Raw genomic sequence first — 25,534 nt, 5'->3', positions numbered from 1 at the left:
GGAAGCTCTTAAAGCAATTGGAAAGACCAACTTTCAAGTGACTATGTATCAAAGCATGTTTTTTCAAAGAAAAGGAGTTGTGAAGTTCTGGGGAAATGGTCTAAAAGACTGAGAAATAAGTTTATATTCTGTGATTTAAGTACAAAATGCAGAAGTCTTCACTAGAAATACATTGCAAAAACTCTGTGCTCCCCATTCAAAAACTGAGTTATATTTTTATTTTTTAATCAGCCAGGAAGTCTATTCCTTTCTGCCTACAAGTAGAGGCACACAAACTTTTGAGGGTATTTCTGACTTGCATCTTAACTTTGGTCATGCAAGTCCCATAGCCTTGCCCTCGCACATGTATGTTAGAGGATGGGACCCCTACCGATACCACTAACCTCTTAACATCTTGAAAAATAAGGCAGCTTGGCATATAAGATAAGGGAACATCTATGTGACTGAACAGCACAGCCACGTGATGAATGCCATTTATCATGTGCCCTTGGCTGCCTCACCTGCCCTCTGCTCATTTGACTAATCCATTTAGAGCAGAGATTATTCTCACGTTCCAACTGCCTGAGCAGCTTTCAACTGAGGCCTGTTGAAATCAATCTGCCATATAGAGGTGCTTTTCAAGTATGAGGAAGGTTGGAGGGAAGAGAAGGGATAACAAATCCTAGTCCTTAATTATGAAATTTCAAGGCCCTAAAGATTAATCATATACATATTCCAAGCACTGAATTTTACAGATATGGATTTCAGGCCTTACACTCTCCAAATAGTGACATTTCTAGATCTTACACTGCCACAAAGAGCTGGAATTCCTTTTATCTGGAGAGTTACCAAACTCAATTCCTCTGAGAAACACAGAAATACTTTTTTTTTTATTAAGCTGGATTTCAGTGCCTGAGATAAAGCTAATAGAAGTAGCAATGTTTCAGAAGTTGTGCATTATTTTATTTTAATCTGATCTTTATTGGATACTAGGGAAATGCTCATGTGGCTGACTGGATGATCACCTTTCCTTGCATCCTCCCCCAGAGGAGGAAAAAAGGGGATGGGCTTGGTTCTCTAGGTGTAGCATCTCTTGTGAACAGTTTTACACTATGCTTTTTCAACTTTGTGAACTCAAGCCAAGCCAATTCAATTTCAAAAGTACATTTCTGCCGACTGATAGCTATAGGAAGGTGTTAATCTGCTTCTCAAATGAGTTTTTCAGGTCACATGATGAAACCAGGGCCGGCCCTATGGTTTGGGTGCGCCCACCCACCCGCCGCAGAGCTGCACCCCTGGTAGTCACGCTGTGCACGGCACCCGCCCGCCCACCCGCCCGCCGCGCTGGGAAACGGGGCGGGGGTGCCGGAGGGATCCGTCGCACCACAGCGCCAAATATACTTAGGACAGCCCTGGATGAAACACCAGCACCAGATCTTCTGGCTCCAAAAAGCACTGCAATCACATGCAGCCTCAATCACATATGATTCTGTATGGCCACCAAACCACTGGACTAAAAGTTGACTCAGGCTGCAATCATAACTGCACTTATTTGGAAATAAGTCCCACTTAATTCAAAATGACTTCCTTTTTTAGTAGATATGGCAGAGGTGTATCTAGGGAGGATCTTCCAGGGTTTCTGCCCTGGGTGAAGCCTCTAGAGGGGTGCCATTGAGGCTCCCAGCATGCCTAGGCTTCAGCCGGAGAGAAAGATGAAGAAGTGAATGATACTGTCTATTTTTTGTCCTTTACGAATAAAGGTGTGTGTGTTTGTGTGTGTGTGCACGCATGCATACACATATCTGGGGGGTGGGCGACCAAACTGGGTCTTTGAACAAGGTGACAGAAAGCCTAGTTTCAGCCCTGGATATGGTTAGGGTTGCACTGATAGCCTCGGTGGGTTTCCTTTCAAGTCTGTCTAGCAGCCATATTGCTAGCAGCCAAGTGACCTTCCCCCCCCCCCCGTCCCACTTTTTTACATTGCCACACAAAATCTCATTTAACAAGTAATTTCAAACAAACCACGAGTGGCCAGCCAAGATCAAACCTAGGTTATAGGTCATCATTTAGAGCAAGACAAACCACAAACCTGGATTAGTATGTAATGCTAAACCAAACTATGGCTCAGTTCTCAGTAGCACAGCAGCAGCAAGGAGCAAAGCGGTCACGATTTTCCAGATGTGCACCAGCATGCTTCCTTGTTCACAATAAGCCAAATGTTGGCTTAATATTCTATGTGAACCAGAGCACTATCTGGATCCATTTCAGTCTGGTTTTAGGCTCAGTTTCTGCATAGAAACTGCACTGTTCATCCAGGTGGATGGTTTGTTTTTGTAGCCAGGCTCTCCGGACTTGGAGCTAGAAGCATGGCATTCCCACTCATATGCAAAAAGCCAATTCCAGAAGGTGGAACTGAGAGACTCCAATAGGATTCCACCTTGTCCCTTAGGATTTTTAATAGCTACATGAAACCACTGAATGAGAACACCCACTGATTTCCAGTTTTGTATCATCAATACACATATTAAATTCAGTTCTACCATTCCTTTCGACCATTCTGTTACATCTGATTCAGGTGAGGCAATTAAAGTGCTGAATCAATGCTTGGAATCAGTAATGGACTGGATATAGGCCAAGCGAATGAAGATCAGTACTGACAAAATGGAGGTACTTTATAATAGGTGATTTCTCTGTCCAGGGAGGTGATACTCAACCTGTTCTGAAGGGCAATGCATTTCTGCTTGAGAATGAGGCTCACAGTCTGGGGGTGCTCATTGATCCAGCCTGGTTGCTGGAAGCCAATATACCGTAGTTTCAGTGGCACACAGAGCACCCTTTCACTAGCTAAGGCAGGTACATCAGCTGCAAGCCCTCTTAGAGGCAATTTTATCATGGCTGTCCAGGCTGTGGTAAATTTTGGACTAGACTACTTCAGTGCAGGCTGCCTTTAAAAACTGGTCACAAATTTCAGGTAGCTCAAAATGCAGCCACGAACCAGGACTGGTCATTGGAAATACATCTCACCAGTGCTTACCAAATCAATTTCTAAGCATAATTCAGATTGCTGGTACATAAAGTCCTACCCAGCTTAGAACCTGAATGTCTGGGTAGCCATCTTCTCCCACACCAACTTGCCCATGCACAGAGATCTTCTTTTGAGGCCCTCTTCCATGTAATGAGGCAGGAGATAACTAGAGAAGGGCTTCTCTGTTGTGGTACTGTATTCTGCTTAAGAAAATCTCTTCTCTCTGTCACACACACACACACACAGACAGGGGGGGAGAGAGGGGGTTGCCTGGCATTCACACTAATGTAAATTATCTTTTTTATTTCCCCAAGTTGGGTGGATTTCTAAACTTGATGAAAACAGTGCTTTTTGATCTGTTATTTTCTTGATTATTTCTATTAAATGTTAATGTTTTTATATTGCTATTCTAAAATGCTTTTACTGATGAGCAGCATTGCAATAAAAGAAACAAATATGCTGAAATCCTCTAAGAAACCGGATGGAATAAACAAACCTTCTATTCGTTTTGAAAATCCATTGGAAAAGTGTACTTAGGACACACACTTCGGCATGGGCCACATTCTACCATGCTGAATCAACTGCCTAGTGATGAAAAAAAACACAGAGCTTTGAGCAATGCTTCCTCCAAACGAGAAAGGAAGTACTGTAGATTCATTGGAGTGGAGGGAAGAGAACTTGCTGATACAGTTGCAGTTCTCAAGTCTGTGGAAGGCTTCATAAGGTTAAGACTGGTTTATTTATTTTTCTACCCTGCCTTTCCATAAAAATAATCAATTGCAAACAATGTATTTGATCTGGGCTTGAAGATTAGTGCTATTGCTGCAGTGCTGGCTTTACTTGCTATTAGTTCCATCTGGAAGAAGATAGGTTGCAGCAATCTGTACCAGCTGCATCTTCAAATGGCTGTCCTTGGTAGAGCACTCAATTCTGAGTGTTTTATGAGTGCAGGTCACAGAAGGGTGTCCTGGTGCAAAAGAGTACAGGGCTTCTGAATCTTTGCTATGCAGCAGAGGGGATTTCAGTAGGTGCAGCTTGCATGTCCAACTACACCTGCTGAATTTTTCTCTTCTGTGCATTTATTTCTTCTGTTGCATCTGGACACCCTGGATCACAGCGACAAATTTCTTGTTTTCAAGGAAACCGTATGGTGCTTTGGACAGAGCATTTTTTCATTTATATGGTGCAACCATAATTTTTTAGAAAAATTGTAATATGCATGCATTACCAATCTCTTTAAGAATTTCTGCTCTCTTTAAAATTACATAAAACAATTTGCTTTCTTAAGCTTTTTTAAAATATATGAAGGCATACCACCTTCACCAATGATATTTTTTGAAAATAAGCAAAAGAATTAGGGAACCTAGCTGTAACATGGAAAAGACTGAACTGCTGCCAGTATTTTTGAACTGACTTTATAACTTACAGAAAAGTGAACTCTAATCAGACTAAGCAGAAGAACCTGGAAGCATCAGCTTGTACTAAAATCAGTTACTTGTTGTAGAGTGAGCTATTACAAGCACAGTCTGTAGGAGCCAGTATGACAAAGAGTAAGAAAGTTTTGTGGTTTAGCATGCAGATATTTTGCCCATGCATACATTAGTACCCAAGTGGTACTGTTAAAAACAGACAACTAAATTGTAGTTTTAGGTAATTGTAAATGATTTCACTGATATAATCCACCATGCATACTTAATTGAATTCAAAGTAGACCAAGGTACAAGGAGAAATAATCAACTCCCTAATTTTAAGAAGAAAAAAACTGCATTAAGATATAAAAAAAAACCAAGTCGTAAAATCTAAATTTCAACATTTGATCTCTGATTTAGTTTTCAGTTTGGAGGGTGAATTTCAGCCTTGTGTCAGCCTTTAAATGTTGCTGATACAATCTGATTTTCAGACGAAAAATGGGTTTTTGAAATTTAAGTATCTTATTAACTTTTCCTAGGAATTACATCTGTATCATTACAGGTCATTACACAGCCAAAGGTCTATTTTTGGTGAAATGCTGGCTGAGGTAAGTAGGCATAATGTCAAGTATGCATAGAATAACTAGATTGTGTAACCTCCAGCCATTTTCAGCTCTCTGAGCTGATGGCACTGAGGCACCCTTGTTTCTGCTGGAAATTGGTATATACTGTATAATGGGACTTCATCATCATTGCTTCAATAATCTTTGGTATCCTGGGCCCCAACATCATTCCTATGGGTGTTGGGTCCCTAGATAGTGTTGGACTACAACTCCCATCATCCCTGACCATCGGCTAAGATGGCTGAGAATGATGGGTGTGGGAATCTAAATACCGTATTTTCCGTGTATAAGACTAGGTTATTTTCCTTTAAAATGTCAAAAATTAGGGGGCATCTTATACACGGATACATCTCTCCCCATTTTCTTAAATATTAGTCCCCCAAAATAGGGGGCGTCTTATACATAGGGGCGTCTTATAGATGGAAAAATACGGTACATCTGGGGACTGAAGGTTGGAAAAAACTGACCTGAGTGGATTGAACTATTTATCAGGCATTATCAAAAGCAAAACTCAAGAACCCGTAACAACCTGGTCACTGAGGGAATAATTCAAGGCTACTGTCTTCTAGTCGATCCAGCAGTGCAAACATTTCTGCTTGGCAGATGGAACAATTCCCCCTATATTCCCTTGTGTGCTGTTCTGGGGGGGGGGTCTACTGACCTTCCAGAATGGCTTTGGGGGAGGCAGAAAGGAAAAGCCCTGGTGTGCTAATGGGAGCCTTACACTGGCTTCCACTAGTGTGCTACATTTGTTGAATCTGGACCTGTATTTTAAAAAATCACATATAAATAAGAAACACCATTGGTGCATCTGCATCAGCACAACCCGACACCTTCATCTGCCCAGCTGCAACAAAGCATGTCTCTCACGTATCGGTCTCTACAGTCACAGCAGGTGCTTTAACTCTCCAATGGTTTGGCTTCACCCCCAAAGGCACACTCTTCCATTGTCTTCCAAGACAGATGAGTGCTAGCCAACCAACCCACTGAAAATGAAGCATGTTCACATACCTCAGATTTCAACTGAAAAATCAAGTACCTAATTAAATCTTTCCCAATCACTACTTGAAAAAGTAATTCATTGTGGATGAAAATACAAACCGTGAGCCAATGAAGCAAAGTTCTCAGAAGAGCTGGTAACAGCTGCCAAAGTCTGAGTTCTTATGGAACATTAAATGCAACATTTACACTACATAAATGCTAGTGAATTTAAATGTAGAGCCAATACCGCTGCTGACTGTCTTCTGGGGCTTTTTTATGTGGGAGGTGATCGCCTTCAATGCACATCTGTTTTTACACACAGCCATCTTACCTAAGTAGAGTGATGAGTTTTCTTTCTTGACATTGTCATCCAAGTAGGTTGGTCCCAAGGTGTAGATGGGTGTGGAGCCCATGCCAATGAGAATTTGGGCACAAATAAATAAAGCTACATAGAGTGAGTGGTCTTTTCCACCTGAATCCCTGAAACACTCTGGCGACTCCGCATGGTCTTTGGAGTTATTGCCAGTCATACACAAGCCGTCATTAGAGACAGAAGAGTTCAATTCCTGGATCTGATATGGTGGAGAGATGAAATGAGGTAAAGAAAACATGGCAGCCCCAAGTGCAATAAATAATCCACCGACAGCAAGCCACAGAGGCCTTCGTCCTCGTCCCCCAAAGTAACTGATGAAAACCACTACCACCAGGCTGCCAATATCAAAACAGCTGACCAGCAGCCCAGATTCAGAACTTTTCAGACTGTACCTCCTTTCAATGGTGGTGATAACACTGCTCAAATAGCCAGAGACCATAAGGGACTGGATGAAAGTCAGTAAGCACATGCACACCAAGAAGAACCTAGAATCTATCAATACTACATTGAGAAATTTTCTACCTGGGATTGCCAGCAGCGTAGAAGCTGGTGAAACCCCTTTACTAATGCTGGCAGAGTTATCGCATCCTGTTTTTTCAGCATAACTCCCAATTCTTGAAAAGCTGGAAGCTGTAAAAGAGAACATAGTCCTGGAAGAAGCAGTAGCAGCAGCAGCAACATTGCTGCGATGTGCTAATGTGTCAGGGTCAAGGCCACATCTCTGATCAGAACCCCCCTGGAAGCTCTGTAAGTTCCTTTTGGCTGTAATGAGAGCAGTTTGTGAGGTGTTAATCGGTGGAACAGATCCATTCAGAACCGGCAAGCTCTTGGACCTGAAGCTCTCATCTGGCTTTTCTGGCTGCTGTCCCCCAAGAGAATATGGGCGCTGGTGCTTCTGCTGCTTTGTTATCCCTGACAAAAGCATGCTGATCACAAGCCCAGTTTGGACTGAGAGTTACCACTTTCCAATCAGATGCATAATCTTGTTGAAAATCAATGCTGTCTTTTCATCCCATGAGCACACAAGCATGCACAGTGGCTTTCAACATCAGCCACAGCCACAGCCACTCTGGAATAAGGGAGTCTACAGTCCAACACTGTCAAATCAGTGCATGAGAGCACGTGCCCAGCAGATTCTTTTGTGGCTCCATCCTTCTTAGTACTGCTTAAGGACCTGCTCCCCCCTGCCAGCAGCTGAGCTATAAACAGATCGGACTGGGCCTCTCCCCCTCTGCAAGCACATTCCCACGTGGATTAATTGGACACGTTTAGCAGCGAAGAAGTGCCAGAGCTCTTAGAGAAGCCTAGCAGCTCTGGGAAAGAGTCCTTGAATGCCTGCATCATCGGCCACCAGGATATGGATTTAAAGGATGTCCTCTCCCTGTCTCCAGTTTAAAGACTCCTGGTGGTAAATCTGCCAATCTGTAAGGCAGAGGGAGAGAGAGAGGGAGAGGGAGAGAGAGATCAAGTAAAGAAGGTCAGTATGCTGCTTTTGTCCTGCTTCACCCAGCAGTAGTTCCCAGCTGCTGTTCCCTGGGGCTAGAAAAGGACACAGCAATCTCTATTATCAGGCACTCTCCACTGAACAATAAAAGCAGGATGGCTGGAATCTTCTTGCCCTCCACCACAATCAGAAGCAGTAACAGCCTGTCAATAGGACATTCATTTTAATAAATGAGAAGTGGTTATAGCTCAAAAATATATGAACGCAAAATCAGGTTCATTTCAGCAATTTCTTTCCCCACCTCACCAGTCTACCCTTTGTAAAAAGAGATATTTATAAAAGAATCACATGCATAACACATGTGTCCTTATGCAGACACTATAGCCCCTTTTATTTACTCCAATGCAATAGCAAATGTCAATATACTAACTCCTATATTTTTGTGGCTAAAAATAAATATGCTGGAATAAATATTCAATTACAAATAGCAAGGCATCAAAGGCTGTCTGCACCTCATCCATTTTGCTTCCTTGGGCTCCTGATAACAAAGACTGGAGTTTCACAGGAGGCTCTTGGAAAGACAAGGTGGGGAAATAGGCACAGGAAATAAAGAAAATCTCAATACATATCTGACAGACATGTGCCATTCCAGTATCAACATACAAGACAAACATTATTTGTATGTCACTTGTACACAGTAATGGCAAGCAAGTGCAATTTCATGCACATATCTTCATGCTCAAAACACCCTCACACAGGCAGTCTTGGGGCACAGAATGATCCACACATCCACATGCATCCGTGTGTTTGGCCAGAAAAAAGTGCCCATCTGCATCTCCATCTGGAAGAGTAACATTTATAAAGCTCCGTACTTGGCTTTGTGAGCGTTTGCCTGGGCTTTGTGCTAAAATATAAGGGCATCGCTACATACTGGGGGGGGGGGTATCAAAATTAAAAGGCAGGGGAAGGCTTAGGGAATCAGTTTAACTAGACAGCTGCCGCTGCCATGCAGCAGCCTGCACAATAAGTTCCATGCACGCGGCATGCACACTGCCTTCCCAAAGAGCTAGAAACCAGTTTGCACATGCCAGCCTGTCTGTAACATATTTTAATCTCTGAAACTCCAGGACTTTCAGACCAATTCTAAACCCGCACCCCCTGAAGCAAGTCCCGCTGAGTTCATTGGCAGTTAAACGTGCATAGGACTGTCACCTTAGATGACTTCCTATTTCCACAAGTTCTCCCTACTACACCCCATACTATTAGCCCATCCTTGTGGACCGAGTTCAGAGATTCCCCTACGGAAACAAAGCTGGTCACTTAGTGGTGGTGCCCAGGTGGAAAAGAAGCCTCTGTGTCAACCCCCAGCCTCTCCCGCCCGCTTTTGTCTCCTTTCCAGCTGTGTGGGCTCGCTCCGTGCAACGCCGACTCCAAAACTTTAAGCCTTGAGGAAGCTACCGGTAATAGGGAAGGCAGATCTGGAAGAAGTTAAAGGGAACCCGCGAAGGAACAGGGGAAGGGTGGGAAATCAAGTGGGGTGGTGGGGAAGAGAGAAGCGCGAAGGGATTATAATGCAAGACATTCCTCCCAGCCATCCAACAGCACCCTTCCGAGATGAAGAAATAGCCTATTACTCACACAGCTCGCTGGCTCGTATCCGTGGGAAGCCGGGAGGGAAAGCGGTGGGGGGGGAGGCGGGAGAGGAAGGGCAGAAAGCCAGCAGCCCCGGCTCTAGCTGGGTGGCTCCTGCCTGTAGGTAGCAACTCCCGAGTGTCTCCCCTTGAACTCGCTTCCTCACCCGGCCTGACACTCAATGCGGAGTTTCCTCCCCCCCCCCCCCGCCGTCTCTAGGAGCGAGGCCGCATGGAGCGCGCAGGCGCACTCCGTCCCCTCCCCTCTCCTTTGTGAGGAGAAACGTCTCCCAGCGGCTGTGTCGATCCACCTGCTCCTGCCTTTCCAAGAGGGACGCAGATTGGCTTCCCTGGAGTCGAGAGAGGGAGCCGCGGCGGGGCTGGCGAAGAACCGCCGCTGAGAGGAACTCCCGCCGGAAGGGGCAAAAGAAGAGAGAGCCCTCCCTATAGAAGATTCCATGGCGAGCACACACGACACACCAGCATTCTCCTCGGAGCCGAAATCCCCCCCAGAACAAGTGGGCTTGTTCCAGGGATAGTAAAATAAAAAATCCATCCCATAATGCAGTCCTATATGCACGCTAAGGGGGAAACCCGTTGAATGTTGCGGGAGTCCCTTCAAAGTAAACTCGCTAAGGGTAGAGCGGTTCTGTTTTACAGTTAGTAGGGGTAGCTGTAATAATAATACATATATTAAGTATGTAGCGAAATCAATTTACGAATATAATAAAAATCCAGTTCCTGGGCACCAGCGACAGCACAGCAGGATAAGGCCACGAAGATTTTTTGATTATTTTTAAGGCGTTTTAAAGGGTGTGGGAACAATGCACCAACAGCAGATTTCCCTTAAAAGCACCTGGAGAATGAAAAAAAAAAGTCTTCACTGACCCTTTACCTGCGAGGAACCAAAAAAGGTGCGGAGGGAACAGATTATGACACAAGGAAAGAGCTAATCTGTTTAGCTATCTTAACTGACAAGATTACCCATCAATGACAAGATTACCTATCAATGACAAGGATTACCTATCAATGTGAGTTATCTAAATGCTGAAAGCTCTCAAGCCATAACTTTCCTTTGAGCCATATCATATTTTATTTATTAAAATTAAAGCTTGCCTTTCATTCAGGGAGCACAAGGTGGCATACATGGGTTTCTCAGAGAGTTTCCCATCCTGGCATGGGAAAGATGTTGTAGACTGTTGCTTCAGTAAAGTTCATTTGTCGTGCACCTGCAGACCATTTCCACTCAAGGCTATAACATGCTACAGTAATCCAAATAGAATTGACTGTCACTTTAGCAGGACTATTCCTACCATTTAGGCAAAGTGAGACAGCCACCTCAGGTACACTGTCTCACTGCCAGTGTTGGATTAAGATTCAACTGCCAATTCAGCCAGCTTCTTTCTATACAGTGGTACCTCTGGTTAAGAACTTAATTCGTTCTGGAGGTCCGTTCTTAACCTGAAGCACCACTTTAGCTAATGGGGCCTCCTGCTGCCGCCGTGCCGCCAGAGCACGATTTCTGTTCTAATCCTAAAGCAAAGTTCTTAACCCGAGGTACTATTTCTGGGTTAGTGGAGTCTGTAACCTGAAGCGTTTGTAACCCGAGGTACCACTGTACAAGGAATGCATAAGGAAAATCAATCTTGTCCTCCGCATCAGACAACAAATTGTCTTGTGCCTGCCATGCAACATTAGTCATGCAATTTCAGACTAAAATTGCCATCAAGAACCTGAATCATGTGCACACCTCTCCACACATTTAGCCACAAATCGTATTTATTTACCAGTAGATTTTGACTCCATTCCACTCCAACAGCTTTCTAATTACATATCATACCAAGAGTTGTGCTCGCAACTTCTACAACATTTCAGAACATCCAGGTGGGCACTGCTATATGTATAATAACTACAAAATAATACAAACCTAAATCAGACAGCAAACATTGAGGACAGCACATTATCTCGTATATTAACAAAAGGCATATTACAATTTCTCTTTTTCATATATACCTGGGAAAAATTTCATTACAAATTTAAAAATAAACTTTTGTTAGTTCTTTGATGCACTCTGTATACCAAAGGGCTAAGTTATTTACTCACATGTGTCCTGTGTGGCAACTCGTATCAGTAGCACTGCCTCCCTCCTGTTCTGAGGATCTCAGTGTCCCCATATATTGTGGCTCTTGTTCCTCCCTCTGGGAGTAGAGCAGGTGACAGCGTTTTCAGCAACCAACCACAATCACGCAATGTCACCTCTAGCCCTCATATATTACTTCAGTTTCTTGAATTGATCAAATCAACCCATATGCACACATCCCCCATTTGGGTCCCAGACTTTTTAGACTCATCTACCCATGTGGTATCTGAAACCGAAGAGGCGCATTGGTTGCTAGAAGTGCAGTTTTCTCAGCTCTCCCATCCTACTACTTGGCTATTTCCTGCAATTGGAAGACTTGATTAGATTTCCTGCAATTGGAAGACTTGATTAGATTAGATTTTAACACCTGATGGATCCAGGGATTAGAGGGGTCACCTCTCTCCCAACCTCATAACAATATTCTTCTGATAATCACATCAGGTTCTTCTCTGACTTTTGAAGGCTCTTTTTTGCATGGACTCTAAATACAGGTAGTGGGATAGGTATGATATCGGCCCAAATCTAGCAAGAATTTTACTGGGTGCACATCTATCTTGATTTATGTCACCCGTATTCTCTCTGTCAAAGATATCAGAAAGCCAGTTGGGTTAGTAGTGACTTGTCTTACTGCTAATTTTGCAAAGCATGCCTTTCCTCCTGTCTTTTTAAGCTCCATGCCCACTCTCTGAACCAGGAACTTCCCTCACAGTCTGAGTGGGCGAGGCCTGGTCATTTTCTTTCTGAGATTTCAGAAGGAGTTTCTTGTATTCCAGAAAGGGTGGCTCAATTGAAGATTTGGGAGAGGAAAGAGACCAAGATAGGGTTGCCATATGTCCGGAATTTCCTGGACTTATTTGGAGTACTGCATCCAAAAGCAGTGTCCGGGTGGAAATTGATTAAATGTCCAGGAAATCTGGATGTATGGGATCAGGTGTTGGCAGGTGTATGGGATCAGGTGTTGATTTTGCCAATTTTCCTTTTTTAAAAAAATGCTCAATTTCTTTGCGATTTTGCAAAGGAAAAAAAAAAGCTCAAATACTTTGACCGCCCCCCCTAAAAAAGAAAAGAAAGAAAAGCTCAACAACATCTACTGAGGCAGTGAAGAAACCTCCCAGAGGAAAAAAAGGAAGCAGAGAACAGCAAACATACCACAGCGCCACAACCAGTGAGTGAGACTGAGGCCTACACATGTATTCAAGCCTAGGATTGTGTAACAAAAGATAGGCCTGAAAGTATGAGCACTCACCTGTGGATAACTGATTTATAGGACTCCATTCTCCATTTTTGTTTACAGATTTACAATGAATGTTGTGTCTGAGTTGTTCCTTTTGCTCCCTCCCTTTTTCTCTCATTGTTAAATACATCTTAGCTCCTATTGCTTTATCCCCAATTGAAAAATGGACCTGCTTGGCCTAGAGCAGGCATCCCCAAACTGCGGCCCTCCAGATGTTTTGGCCTACAACTCCCATGATCCCTAGCTAACAGGACCAGTGGTCGGGGAAGATGGGAATTGTAGTCCAAAACATCTGGAGGGCCGAAGTTTGGGGATGCCTGGCCTAGAGGCTCCACACACTATTTTGAGGCCTTGTCACTCTTCCATCCTTTTATAGTTTTGAACCCAGGTCCCTTAGTTTGACCACAACAAAAGGTTGCCAGTGAGAAAAGAAATTCTGTACCTACTTGCTGAGGGCAGAACCTGTTGCCACCTTGATTCAGCCTACTCAGTAGCTGGTTAGAAGGAAGGCCTGTATAACCGCAGTGCTCTCCTGTATTGCAGCCTATTTGAATGAATATGTCTAGGATATTTTAAGATCAGCTGGAGATAGGACTGTTGTGATTACAGTTACTGCATCACAGAGCAGGGTGAAAGCAGGATCCAATCAGGGAACAAAGTTCCGTCATTGCTTATGATGAAACATTGCAAGCCAATTATTTCGTTTCTTAGGCTGCAATCCTATGAACTCAACGAGGCTTACTTCTGAGTAGATAAGCAGAAAAGTTGCACTTTTAAATACTTTAGCACATTAAATCAGCCTTTCCCAACCTGGTGCCCTCCAGATGTTTTCCAGAACAATAATATTCACTGGCTTGTGAGTCTTGCTTGATTGGTGCCACTTGTGACCCAGCTCTGACATCAATTCTCTCATGCTGCTAGTCCTGTACAATACATTCTTCCAACTGTAGTCACACTGAATTAGGGACAACATAAACAAATCCCATTTCTTTGTATTAAACTAATACCCCCGTGCTTCAAATAACTCAGTAAATATAAATAAATCAAACAGTAGTGACATCAGAAAGAACTCAGCGGATCAGTTGTTTTCTTATGAGTTTGAATTCTGCCGACATTCTACATTTCTATGTATATTCATAGGATTACACTCAGACATCCCTATCCCATCACTGGCTGTACCTATTGAGGTGCAAGGAATGTCTTGCTAAAATAGCATCCTGCATGAGGCAAGGGGGGACCCAGAGGAACCAGGTGCAGAAGACAAAGGTGCTGCTTGTAATGATGGGATGATGAAAAGTTGCACGTGGTGATAATCCCTCTGCCATTTACTCGTTGTAGCTACATGAACCCTGCCCCTTTTTTCTTTGGCAGGACCAGCCTACCTCTCAGCCACCCTGTGACCTTTGCCTCAGGCAGCAGATTGGAAATAACAGCACATTGGTGCACCCTCCCTGGCCAGGCCAGGCCACCCAACCATCACCACCAACTCTAGGAGCTATACTGCTACTTTGCAGTGTCATAAAAAATGGTCAGTAGTGCTTCTATAAGGCTCTCTGGTGGTACAGATATGGTTGGACACTGAAAGCAGGATGATGGACTAGACGGGCCTTTTATCTGATCCAGCAAGGCTCATATTATTTTATGTACTGTTCTAGAGTTTCGTTACAAATGGGAAGAGGGGTCTAGAACTCCTCTAGAACTCCATCAGCTGGCTGTAGAGTGGGGGTTGGGAACCTCCATGTGTTGTTTCATTCATCCCTGGCCATGAGTCATGGTGCCTGGGGTGGGTGGAAGTTGGAGCCCAACAACACCTGGAGAGTTGTAGGTTCCCCATTGCTGGTGTAGAAAGAGGAAGAGTAATATGCTGTCACTACTTGCCCATCGTTTGACCAACCGAGATAGATCTGAAAGAAAAGGGCAGTTTCTGCTCTTTGTGGATTTATCCCATAGATGGTTGGTGGAGTTGATTTCACAGCTGTTCTTTCTAATCTTCATCTGTTACTCTCACACATATTGTGGTCTACCACTGAAAAGAACTGAGAACAACAGAACATAGAAAGTATATGTGTATTTTTAATATTAAACAGTGTTTGACATATAGATCATCAACTGTTTATGCCTTTAGCTTCTGTTCAGCTAATGTTGACAATAGGTGACAATAATACGGGAACAAAGTAATATTTTCACCATTAACCATGGAAGTGGGCTGGAACACTTTTGTACCAAAACTCTGGAAAAGGGACAATATTACATTTAAAAATAACAACAACCCTGTCAAGCTTTTACAAATTTCCAGCATCCCACACAGTGCTTTAGTCCGAATAGATCTAAGTCAACAGGACACTTTTGAATATTTTACCCCTAATTCACATTACAAATGCTAATGTTCAACTGTGTCGGCCTTAAATGTCAAGGTCATTCATGACTAAAAGTTTAGCTATTTTATGTAAAAGGGTTCCTGCTGTTTCCATGGTTTCACCTGAAATGTACCCTGGGCTTTTGTTGTTGAAGATCCTTGAAACTCACTCCAACCAGAGAGAGAAAAAGCAGCTTTTAAATAGTCTGCTTGGCTTTGTCTCTAACAAATGGTTGTATAAAGTTCTGCATCATAAACAAAAAAAATAGCTCTTTGAATTATACCTCCCTTCTAAACCTATTCCTTGATATATTGCATTTACTCTAAATTTTATCATGTTCATTCTCTAGGAATTTTACCTTTTTTAAGAGTACTAAAGTGCATTTAAGATGGCATCCATTCTGACCAAAATGAAGAAGGAGCAAAAGAGCTATACTTTTCAGGAACTGATTTAAAAAGTATTAATTGACATAATTATTTTATGAGCAAGAACTATAACTGTTCTTATAAGCCCACCACCTCCACCATCAATCACAGCTTGGTGTAAGTTAGGGGAAATGTTTTACAGTAATTGTTTGGTTGTACCCAACTGTATTTAGTGACTACAGCTGGCAGCTTTCAATGGCAAATGCCCAGATAATGTGGTAGCCAATATACCTCCACAGCCTGAGTACTAGGGTAGCCAGACACAAAGAGGACAGGGTTTCTGCACCTTTAACAGCTGTGTAGAAGAGGTAGTTTCTACTTTCCCATCCCTCTTCTTCACAACTGTTAAAGATACAGGAACCCTATTGTCTTTAGCATCTGGCCACCACACAGCAGAAATGGGCAGATTACAGGTAAATGTGGTGTACTTTGGGTTTTACTAGAACCCTGAGGATGTGCTAACCAGTGATGAATGAAACCCTATGGAGGCCCCTAGGCATTCGAAATATCAGGGACCCCCGCTCTAGTGGGATAACATTGAACTAAGAAAGCTTGACTGTAATTTTCTTTCAAGGTCAAATCAATATTATTTTGATCCGTTGTCACGTGGCCCCTAAAAGGCGTGGAGCCCATAGGCCGGTGTCTACTCAGCCTATTTAGTAATCTGGCACTGCTGCTAACCAGGCACAGAGTAGTAGGGAGGGCAGCAATGTAATTTTAGGATTAAAGAACAGGATGTTCATGCGCATACCAGGAATTTGTTTTCAGTCCCGGAAATGGGTTCACAGTTCTACCATACACAAAAATCCACTTCTGTCAATCTGCCAGTGAAGATGCCAACACTAAGGACTATTACATGAGAACCCATGACTCTTTGTAATAAAGACAATATCACATCACACAAACACCCACCATCCTCCTTTAAGCAACACAATGCTTATTTACCTTTGTAGATTGTTTACATCTTAAATCTTGTTAAGAGGGCTTGGCACATTTTTGTAGAGCACATAGAACACATGATTAGAGTCACCAGTTTTGACTGTGTCATTAACAAGGATCCCTTCAGATTGCATTGGTATAAGAGAACTGATTTGATTCTCTGATTTTTTTTATACCTCTGATCTGAAGCCTGACCTCAGTTATGCCACTCAGTTTTCATGGACTAGTGTACGTGGAAAGGAGTGTGATGGATGAAGATTCCCATAAAATAAAGTCAGCTAGCAAAGAGATTAACCTATTTACAAACAATGCTGAGTGTGCAGAATTTATTTTGTTTTATGAACATCAGCCTAAATACATATACACAAACTTCTGAAAACAAATCAAAGGTAACATTCTAAAATAGGTCACCCAAATTTCATTGTATTTTTAGAGGGAGGGGGGGGGACATTGTTGCACTGATTTAATCAATATGATACCATGTTTTTAGTGCAGTTTCAACCCAGAAACAAACGTCAAAGGGTTTAGGCTTATATCATTTTCCTTTTGAGAGAGGAAAATAAGAAATCCTAAACTTGCTAGTTTTTGCATGCTAAGGGGGCAAAAGATTCTTAATGCTTTGCAAGCTTCCCCCCCCCCCACACACACACCCCAAGCACTTTATTTAAAATAAAATTTAAAACATTGTATTTCCATCACTAAATATGCAGACTTTCACCCATTTAATTAACCTAGGGCTAAATCTAGATTGTTATATTGTTGGGTGAGGAAAAGAGAAACAATATAGTTTATTCCCATCAAGGACGTTTTCTGCATCTCCCTATAAGTCTTACACTGAAATATCAAAAGGCTTTTTATATAAAATGTTACATTTTAAGTCAATGCCTAGCGAGCAGCATGCCATCCAGTGACAATAACAAGATTTGTGAATAGTACTTGCTGCACACACTGCTTGTAGAACCCTTGTATTCATGAGATCTCTTTGTATCTTGTCATCTACCATGTGACATATGTGCTAACAGGCAGATGTAAGAGCCAGATGGAGTTTGAGCAAGCCAGTCAAACCTCAGGACTGAATCTCTCACACTCACTCAGTCTCGCTTCCCTTTCATTTCTAAAAAGAAGGAAGCCAAGGACAATGGAAAGAATGTTTTAGAGAGCACTCTGATTCCAAGCAAAGCGCAAATCTGCTGAAAGAAAATGAGCAATTATACCTTATTTACTGCAGTTGCATTTATATTGTGCCCTTTCATTTAGGGTACATCATTTTAAAACAATTTAAAGCAATAGGTTTAGAGTTCTTTTTTTAAAAAAAGTATCATAACAAAAATAATCCCAGTGTAAAATGCCCCCAACTAAACAAAAATATCTAACCTCCCATGTCAAGAAGATACTAAGGACTACATCCAACATTACCTGCTACAGCACATTTTTCGCCTTCCCTCTGCTTACTGGCCCAAATTTCAGAATGATTCTGCACACTTCCTATAAAGTACACAGGTGCTGTGGCTTTTTCTGTTGGCATGTTCAGTCAATGTTTATTGCAAAGATGCTCTGTTTGACTCCTCTTTTGCTGCACATGATCTAAAAGGCAAAATTGAGGGGCACAGAAATAAACAGGGCAGGGGCACTGCTAGCTACTTAAAAAGCCACAACCCCGTGCCCATATGCAAATGTGCATAACATCTGTATATGTTAGATTCTATATAGAGATGCTTCTGGGCAAATTAAGACAGCAGGTAGCTGGGGTCTCAACAGCAATACACTTTGCAATATGACAGCCTGTTAGCAAAGTAAAAAAACAAACAAACATTTTAAAAATGTTTAAGTCAAGAGAGGAAAGGGGGCAGGAGATCCTGGACCTTGCACAAAAAAACCCACCACTCAGCCCAGAGCCCTAGGCCACCCCATAAGAATTAAGAATCAATTGGCTAACACGTTGTTGTTTTTTACATGAATGCGAAGAGAGAAGTTATTCCTTATTTTATTCCTTCACTACATGACCTCTTTTTGTGGTTTTGTTCTTGCGGACTGTTTTCTAAAATGCAGCCATCAGCAGAATGACTAACAGAATGAATAGGATAGGGATTCGCAATTTTACTCCAATGCCAGAATTGCTTGAGGCATCATGTGTATTTTTAAACGCTTCTGTGCCAGGATGGGCAAATGTATAGTGGGTGACTAATTCTAATGCTTGGAGTATGTACATATTTGCTTCCCTTAATTTGTCATCTGCAATTTTCAGCCATTTACTCAGGAGACCTCCTAAATGTTTAGTTACAGGGGTCATATCTGAGCACATTGTGCAGAATCCTCATTTCACACATGCAGACACATGTGATGTATCTTGCTTTATGTTCTGCTTTCACATATAAAGCACAATACCATCAGCAGTTGCAGACCAGAATGTGTTATTCCAGCGGTAGCCAAATGGCACCAGCAAGCATATCAGGGATTGTAGGAATCAGGGATTATGGGAGCTGTGGCGCTGTGGTTAAACCACTGAGCCTAGGGCTTGCTGATCAGAAGGTCGGCGGTTCGAATCCCTGTGACGGGGTGAGCTCCCGTTGCTTGGTCCCAGCTCCTGCCAACCTAGCAGTTCGAAAGCACGTCAAAATGCAAGTAGATAAATAGGAACCGCTACAGCGGGAAGGTAAACGGCGTTTCCATGTGCTGCTCTGGTTTGCCAGAAGCGGCTTTGTCATGCTGGCCACGTGACCTGGAAGCTATACGCCGGCTCCCTCAGCCAATAATGCGAGATGAGCGCGCAACCCCAGAGTCGGTCACGACTGGACCTAATGGTCAGGGGTCCTTTACCTTTTAACCCAACAGCACGGAAGGCTGTTTTTTTTATTTGATTTCCCTGTTCTATTTCCAATACTGCAGTGACGTAGTCAACCAATGGGCAACATTTTCATAAAAGCATCTAACGTACAACATTTGCGGAGCAACGCGTTGTGATTATTTTCATACATTGGGGTAGGGATATTGCACGTATGGTCCCATCAGGGCAAGACTTTGAGGAAGAAATTCAGGGCCCTACTTTAAAAACTTTTTTTAAAAAAGTTATAAAAGTTATATTATTTAACATAATCTTCCAAACTGGCTGCAGAATAATTCTTGGAACAGGGAAGCAATGGGGTCTTTTACAGATTTTCAGAGGAGAGGCCAGAGAGATTTTCTGCTCTATTTCAAAAAGCCACAGTGTGCATTTTATCCTGGTACTGCTGAGTGGTAAAAAATCATGACAACCCCTTTTAAAAAGAAGTACAAAGTAGCGGGAATCCCATTAAAGCACTTTTCTATGCCCATCTAGCCAGAGTGCTTGCAAGCCTTGCAACTGACTCAGAGTTCTTGAATAGAGTGGAGGATGGTGGCATATGATGGGCAGGTTATCTGCCTGACTTTGCTATTTGTGAAAATATTTTCAGCTGTCAGGCATTTCCCTACTTAGAGCATAAACTGTTACTGTACTCTCCTTCTGTTCTTCCAGAGCCTTCGAATGCCTTAGAGATTAAAAAGTTAAAGAAGGCTTGTCATCAGTGGTGGGGAACGTTTTGGGCCCAGCAGGGCAAATTTTTATCTCCTTACTCCCACCCTAGGGGCTAACTTTGACAGGTGGGTCAATCATCTGATGTAATGACAGTGTTACATGACTGATAGGCAGGCAGTCCCACCCACCTGTCAAAGTTGACCTGGGAGTCAGGGGCTGCCACCCCAGCACATTCCTTGCAGGAAGCACACTGACAAAGCAATACCCAGCTGTACAAACCCATTGTAAAAGGCAATCCAAACTCCATAAAGTCTGATCTTAAAAGTGTATAATTTGCATTCACTGTATTTTATTCTTGAAGTTTTTAATGTAAAATACCATGGTATTTGGGGGGCAGCAGGTGGCGCTGTGGGTTAAACCACAGAGCCTAGGGCTTGCCGATCAGAAGGTCGGCGGTTCGGGTCCCCGCGACGGGGCGAGCTCCTGTTGCTTGGTCCTGCTCCTGCCAACCTAGCAGTTTGAAAGCACGTCAAAGCGCAAGTAGATAAATAGGTATCGCTACAGCGGGAAGGTAAACGGCGTTTCCGTGTGTTGCTCTGGTTCGCCAGAAGCGGCTTTGTCATGCTGACCACATGACCTGGAAGCTGTACACCGGCTCCCTTGGCCAATAATGTGAGATGAGCACCGCAACCCCAGAGTCTGTCACAACTGGACCTAATGGTCAGGGGTCCCTTTACCTTTACCATGGTATTTTACCACAGCAACTACTGTTTGTTTGTTTGTTTGCTTGTAACAAGCTGCACCAAACAAGGTCACAAAATATTAAACCAAAACAAACTCTTAAAAAGTACAAGCTTGAAGTTCATTATAAAATACAAGGATTCTAGCATTACTACTACTACTACTACTACAGCTACTACTCCTAGCAGTTGTACTGTTAATAGCATGTTCTTGCTGAAACTGAATTTCAGAATTTTATGCTGCACTCTCCCTAATTCTTAGACTCCATGAGCCTTAACAGTAGTGGATTCTTGCAGGGTCTGTTTCTCTAAGTAGAGATATTGGTACGTATTTCTAGATAGGATATTTTCATGACTTCTATTTATAGATGGTTACATAAGGGGTGGAGATGCAGAGTGTTGTTCACTTTGATGATAAAACTGTTTTTCCTTGATAGGCAGATAAAAGCCCAACTAAATATAGCAATCATCTGGTTATGGAATCATACCCCAAAGGAGGCAAAACTTTTTGAAAAGAAACAGGCAAAAGTGGCAGGCAGAAATTCTGAAACAACTACATGGTGCTTTTATGTGCACAATATATGTGTAAAAAAAGACATACCCTCTCATTAGGAGGGCGATAATAAAGATGATGATGATGTACTACCTAGCATTTGTAAAGTGCGTTTGAGTGTTCCAAGCACCGCACATGTATTATTATTACAGCAGCTCTGTGAAGTAAGCCTTTATTATTGTCCCCCATACTGCAGAAGGGGTGACTGAGGCTGAAAGAGAGAGTAACGTAGTTAGGGCCATCTAATGAATTCATAGTTGAGGCAAGATGGGAAAAAGCTCTGCTCTGTATCTCAGCCTCTTAGGCGCTATGCTACACCAGCTCTTAAAACGCACATCCACCACCCCTCTGCAATTCAGGTATGCTCTTAACATTCGGCGTGCTTAAATACAGCAGAGAGAAAAATGTGCTGGTTTTCAGGACAGTGCTTTGAGTCAAGAGAAAGTATTGTGTGAAGTAGCTCTCGGTAACATTTGCATATCTTTGCAAACAAGAGAGTGACACTCAAGAGTCCATAAATAGAACAAATATGCTTGCTTCTCTTGATTCATCTGGCCATAAGCAGTGCTCTGTGTTTTTGCATGCAGCCTTTATTTCTTCATGCTGCAAACTCCTGTTTAACAGAGGAAGCACTCACAAGATACCTACTGGACCATACCTGACTCTATAGAACTCAAGAAGGTAAGGCTAGCTACAATTTAAATGTCACAGTTCAAATCTAAGCAGCTACTAGGCTTTTAGAAAATAAGCCAGAGATACACACACACACACACACACACACACACACACACACACACACACACACGTTTCTGAGTCACAAAAGCCATTTTATAATTTGCCCAGAAGAGGGCATTGTTACTTTATTGCTTTAAAATGCTGGTTTTAAATAGAAAATGTTGGTGTCTGGTAAAGAATCAGCTTACAGCCGAAGGAAAAGGCCAAAGCCAATTATTTGAATGTCACCTTTGTTGTATTTGCACAATCCCACTTCATAAACAGCCAACCATTTTTTACAGTGCAATATATAAAAGATTCAATAATACACAGCATACTGTAAATGTAATGGGTTGTTTCCTTAGGCTTGTGTACACACTAAAATTTGCCTTCAGAATTCATAATTCAGAAGTGCCTGGCAACCAAATTACCAGTTTTAAGTGAAAACGGGCCCCAAACTGTGCTTATTCATAGTGCTCTTTCTGACTGTTAACATTTAATGGTGTGGGCTGTGGAATCCACTGCATGCAGCTGCAATTTCTACCCACACTGCTTGGTAGTGTCAGAAAGTCTTACTCGCTTGTGAGGAGACCATGCTCTGTACAATTTCCCCCCAGTACTGAGCAGTTCTCAGGAGGGGCAATGCTATGGTGAAGGACTCTCATTCAATCCACTTTTCCATTGCAACCCAAGGAGACCGAGGTCATTGATGAACACTTGGCTGCAAATAAGCTGTAAATCCAGACAAAACAGTGATCCTGCTCCTGGTGAGTAGACCGAGTAGTCTGGGAACGGCCAGTCTTGGGTGGTGCTGTATTCCCCTTGAAGACTCAGTTCCACAGCCTTGCTGTCATTTCCCCTAAGAGGTGATAGATAAATGTTTTACCTAAATAAAAATAAAATACTGTGGGGTGGAAGCGGGGAGAGACTATTTTTCCATGCTGTTTACATGACATATGTCCATGGTTCTAAAATTAGAAGCGGATGGCAAATGAAGATGATGGACTGTATGGAACTGGCCGAACTGACTGGGAGACTCCGCGACCAGGAAGAAGAGATGGTGGAGGAAGAGTGGAAGAAATTTAAATTATATTTGAAAAATATTGTAATATTTAAAATTGCCTAGGGAAATATTTATAGGTTTTCAGAATTTGCTTAGGATATAGGTTAAATTACAAGATGTTTGTAAGAGAAATAATGTATAAGAGGCTTAGTTCTTAGAAACTGCCAAATAAGATAAAGAAAATGAAATTCAGAAGGGGGGGATTAGGGGAAGTCATATATGGATGTAAAGAAAAGTTATGATGTTGTAAGAAGGAATTATTTGTTTTTACATATATATATATATGAATATGAATTAAAAATATTTTTTTAAAAAAAATAGAAGCAGGAGCTCTCTCAGGCAAAAACATGTTTGTTGGGGTGTGAATTCCTCTCTTCTCCCAACTATTTTTGTTAGTAGTAAAATAGAGTGGCTAGGTCCAAAGTGTGGTTAATGCTTCGCTGTGTGAGGGGTTGGACCCTGCTGCATTGAAAAAGGCAGTGGTGTGGCCGCTGCTAAAGACCAGCTCTGAATCCTTTGGGTTGGAACATATATTGGCCAGTTGCCAACACCCGCTTTTTGGGGAAGGTGGTGGAGAGGGCTGTGGTGGGGCAGCTGCAGGAATTCTTGGAGAACACAGATTATTGATCCTGCCCAATCTGGGTTCAGACCTGGCCACGGAACTGAGTTGCCCTTGGCTGTGCCATAGACTACAGGACACCGAGAATGTAATCGTGCTGCTTCTTGATATCTCATTGGCATTTGATACCATTGACTACGGTATCCTTCAGGCCTGGCTCTGGAAAATGGGAATTAGGGGTGCTGTATTATGGTGGTTCCAATACTACCTTTGGAACTGAGTAGCATTAGGAGAGTGATCCCTAGTGGCTACTAAATATCTGCAGGCAATTCATAATAGGTATTTCCATAATAGCTAATTTCTGATTTTAACTTTTTAATAGGCTTTTATGATATGGTTTTATGTAAAATTATGGTAAACCACTCGTTTTTTTTAAATGAATAAAAAATAAAATATTTTATAAATAAAAATATAATATTGCTGTCTGATATGTCATTACTCATATCCCTATTGTTTACTTTATTTTTCTTTTAAAATTGTTGGCGTGCACTGTGTAATGTGAAATTCTCAATAAAATTACATTTAAAAAGAAGAGTTAGCTTCTTTTGAGATGAAGATAAGCACTGCAAGCTGAGGCACAGTAATTCAGAAAATCCTGAAATATATCAAAGAGAGCTGAGGCCAATATAAGGCTGTTTCCAAACTTGACGGACTGCCTTGTCTAGTATATCTCTGCCTGGCAAGCGCACCTCTCCAAAGAGCAGGGCTATGCGTATCACATGTCCCAGGGGTGCATTAACTATGCTCTAGAGACCAGGCTTGTTGTGTTGCATCATGCAGTTCTCTGGAATCAGTTACCAACTGAAATTAGGCAAGTGTCTAATGTTTGGACAGTTGGGCACCTATTAGAGGCATTTTTTTTTCCTAAGGAGGCTTCCCCTGAAATGTGACCCTGTCATTTTAAATGAATAATTGCAGAAATTGGACAATTGTTTTTATTCTATGGAGTCTGTAACCTTTTGTATTTTAACTTACCTACCTTTTTATATTTATTGTACATTGATTCAGTAACTGAAGAAGTTGATAAATCTGCAAACAAACAAATAAGGGGGGGGAACTTAAGGTCAAATAGGGAAGGCCCCCAAATGGCATATTTGGTCTATGGGCCAACAGTCCCCCATCCTTGAGCTGGAGGTGTCAGATCTATGGAACCTATCCAGCTACCAGCATCTTCCAAACCCCTTCTCTTGGTTTCCTTACTGTTGCTCCTGCTTTTTCTCTCCTTGCAGCTGTGCAGTACCGGTAGGAGTAGGAAACAGAGCAGCAACTGTTATGATCATTGCTAAGTTTGGTGAAAGTCGTAAATAAAGAAACCGCTATAATTGCCAAACTTTCCATGGTGTGTGACAGATCGAATAACCATCACAAAGCAGACTCCTTGGCTGAGCTGCTCAGGCTTGCTCCTGAGGTAAAACTTGTCTCTAAACATCTTTCAGAGAAGAGTGCCATACCCACATATCGGAGGGGAAATACTATCATCATGTATCTTCTCCCCATCAGTGAATGTACATCAGTAACTGCACAATGTATGTAAAACTGTCTTTTTATTAGTCATTTTTCTTTTGTCCTGCAGGTGGCAACCATGCATCATTTTTATGAGGTGGCATGTAGGCTAGCAATCAACCCTATAAACAGAAAGTGTTTGTAGGTATGATAACAAGGGGATATCACAGAAACAGTCTAAAAGTGAGCATGCCTACAGATTTGAAAACAGCCCTAACATTTGAAAACTTTAAATTCACCTTAGTGCAAAGATTTTGAGATGAGCTTGACCTTGAATCTCATTCTTTCT

At 42.3% G+C, this 25,534-nt stretch overlaps 1 protein-coding gene across 1 annotated transcript in view; it reads right to left on the bottom strand.

Moving 5' to 3' along the window:
• SLCO5A1 (solute carrier organic anion transporter family member 5A1) overlaps positions 1-9,636 on the bottom strand; it is a 52,149-nt gene extending 42,513 nt beyond the window's left edge. Inside the window, exons 1-2 of the mRNA XM_035125698.2 lie at positions 9,473-9,636; positions 6,349-7,812 (exon numbers count right to left, since the gene is read on the bottom strand). Of these exons, the coding sequence (XP_034981589.1) occupies positions 6,349-7,315 (967 nt within the window). The 5' untranslated portion in view covers positions 7,316-7,812; positions 9,473-9,636. The remainder of the gene's footprint in view (positions 1-6,348; positions 7,813-9,472) is intronic.
• Positions 9,637-25,534: the final 15,898 nt, after the last annotated feature.

Source organism: Zootoca vivipara, chromosome 8 (assembly GCF_963506605.1).
Source record: "Zootoca vivipara chromosome 8, rZooViv1.1, whole genome shotgun sequence".
NCBI lineage: Eukaryota > Metazoa > Chordata > Lepidosauria > Squamata > Lacertidae > Zootoca > Zootoca vivipara.
This window is presented reverse-complemented; position numbering and strand designations above follow the sequence as displayed.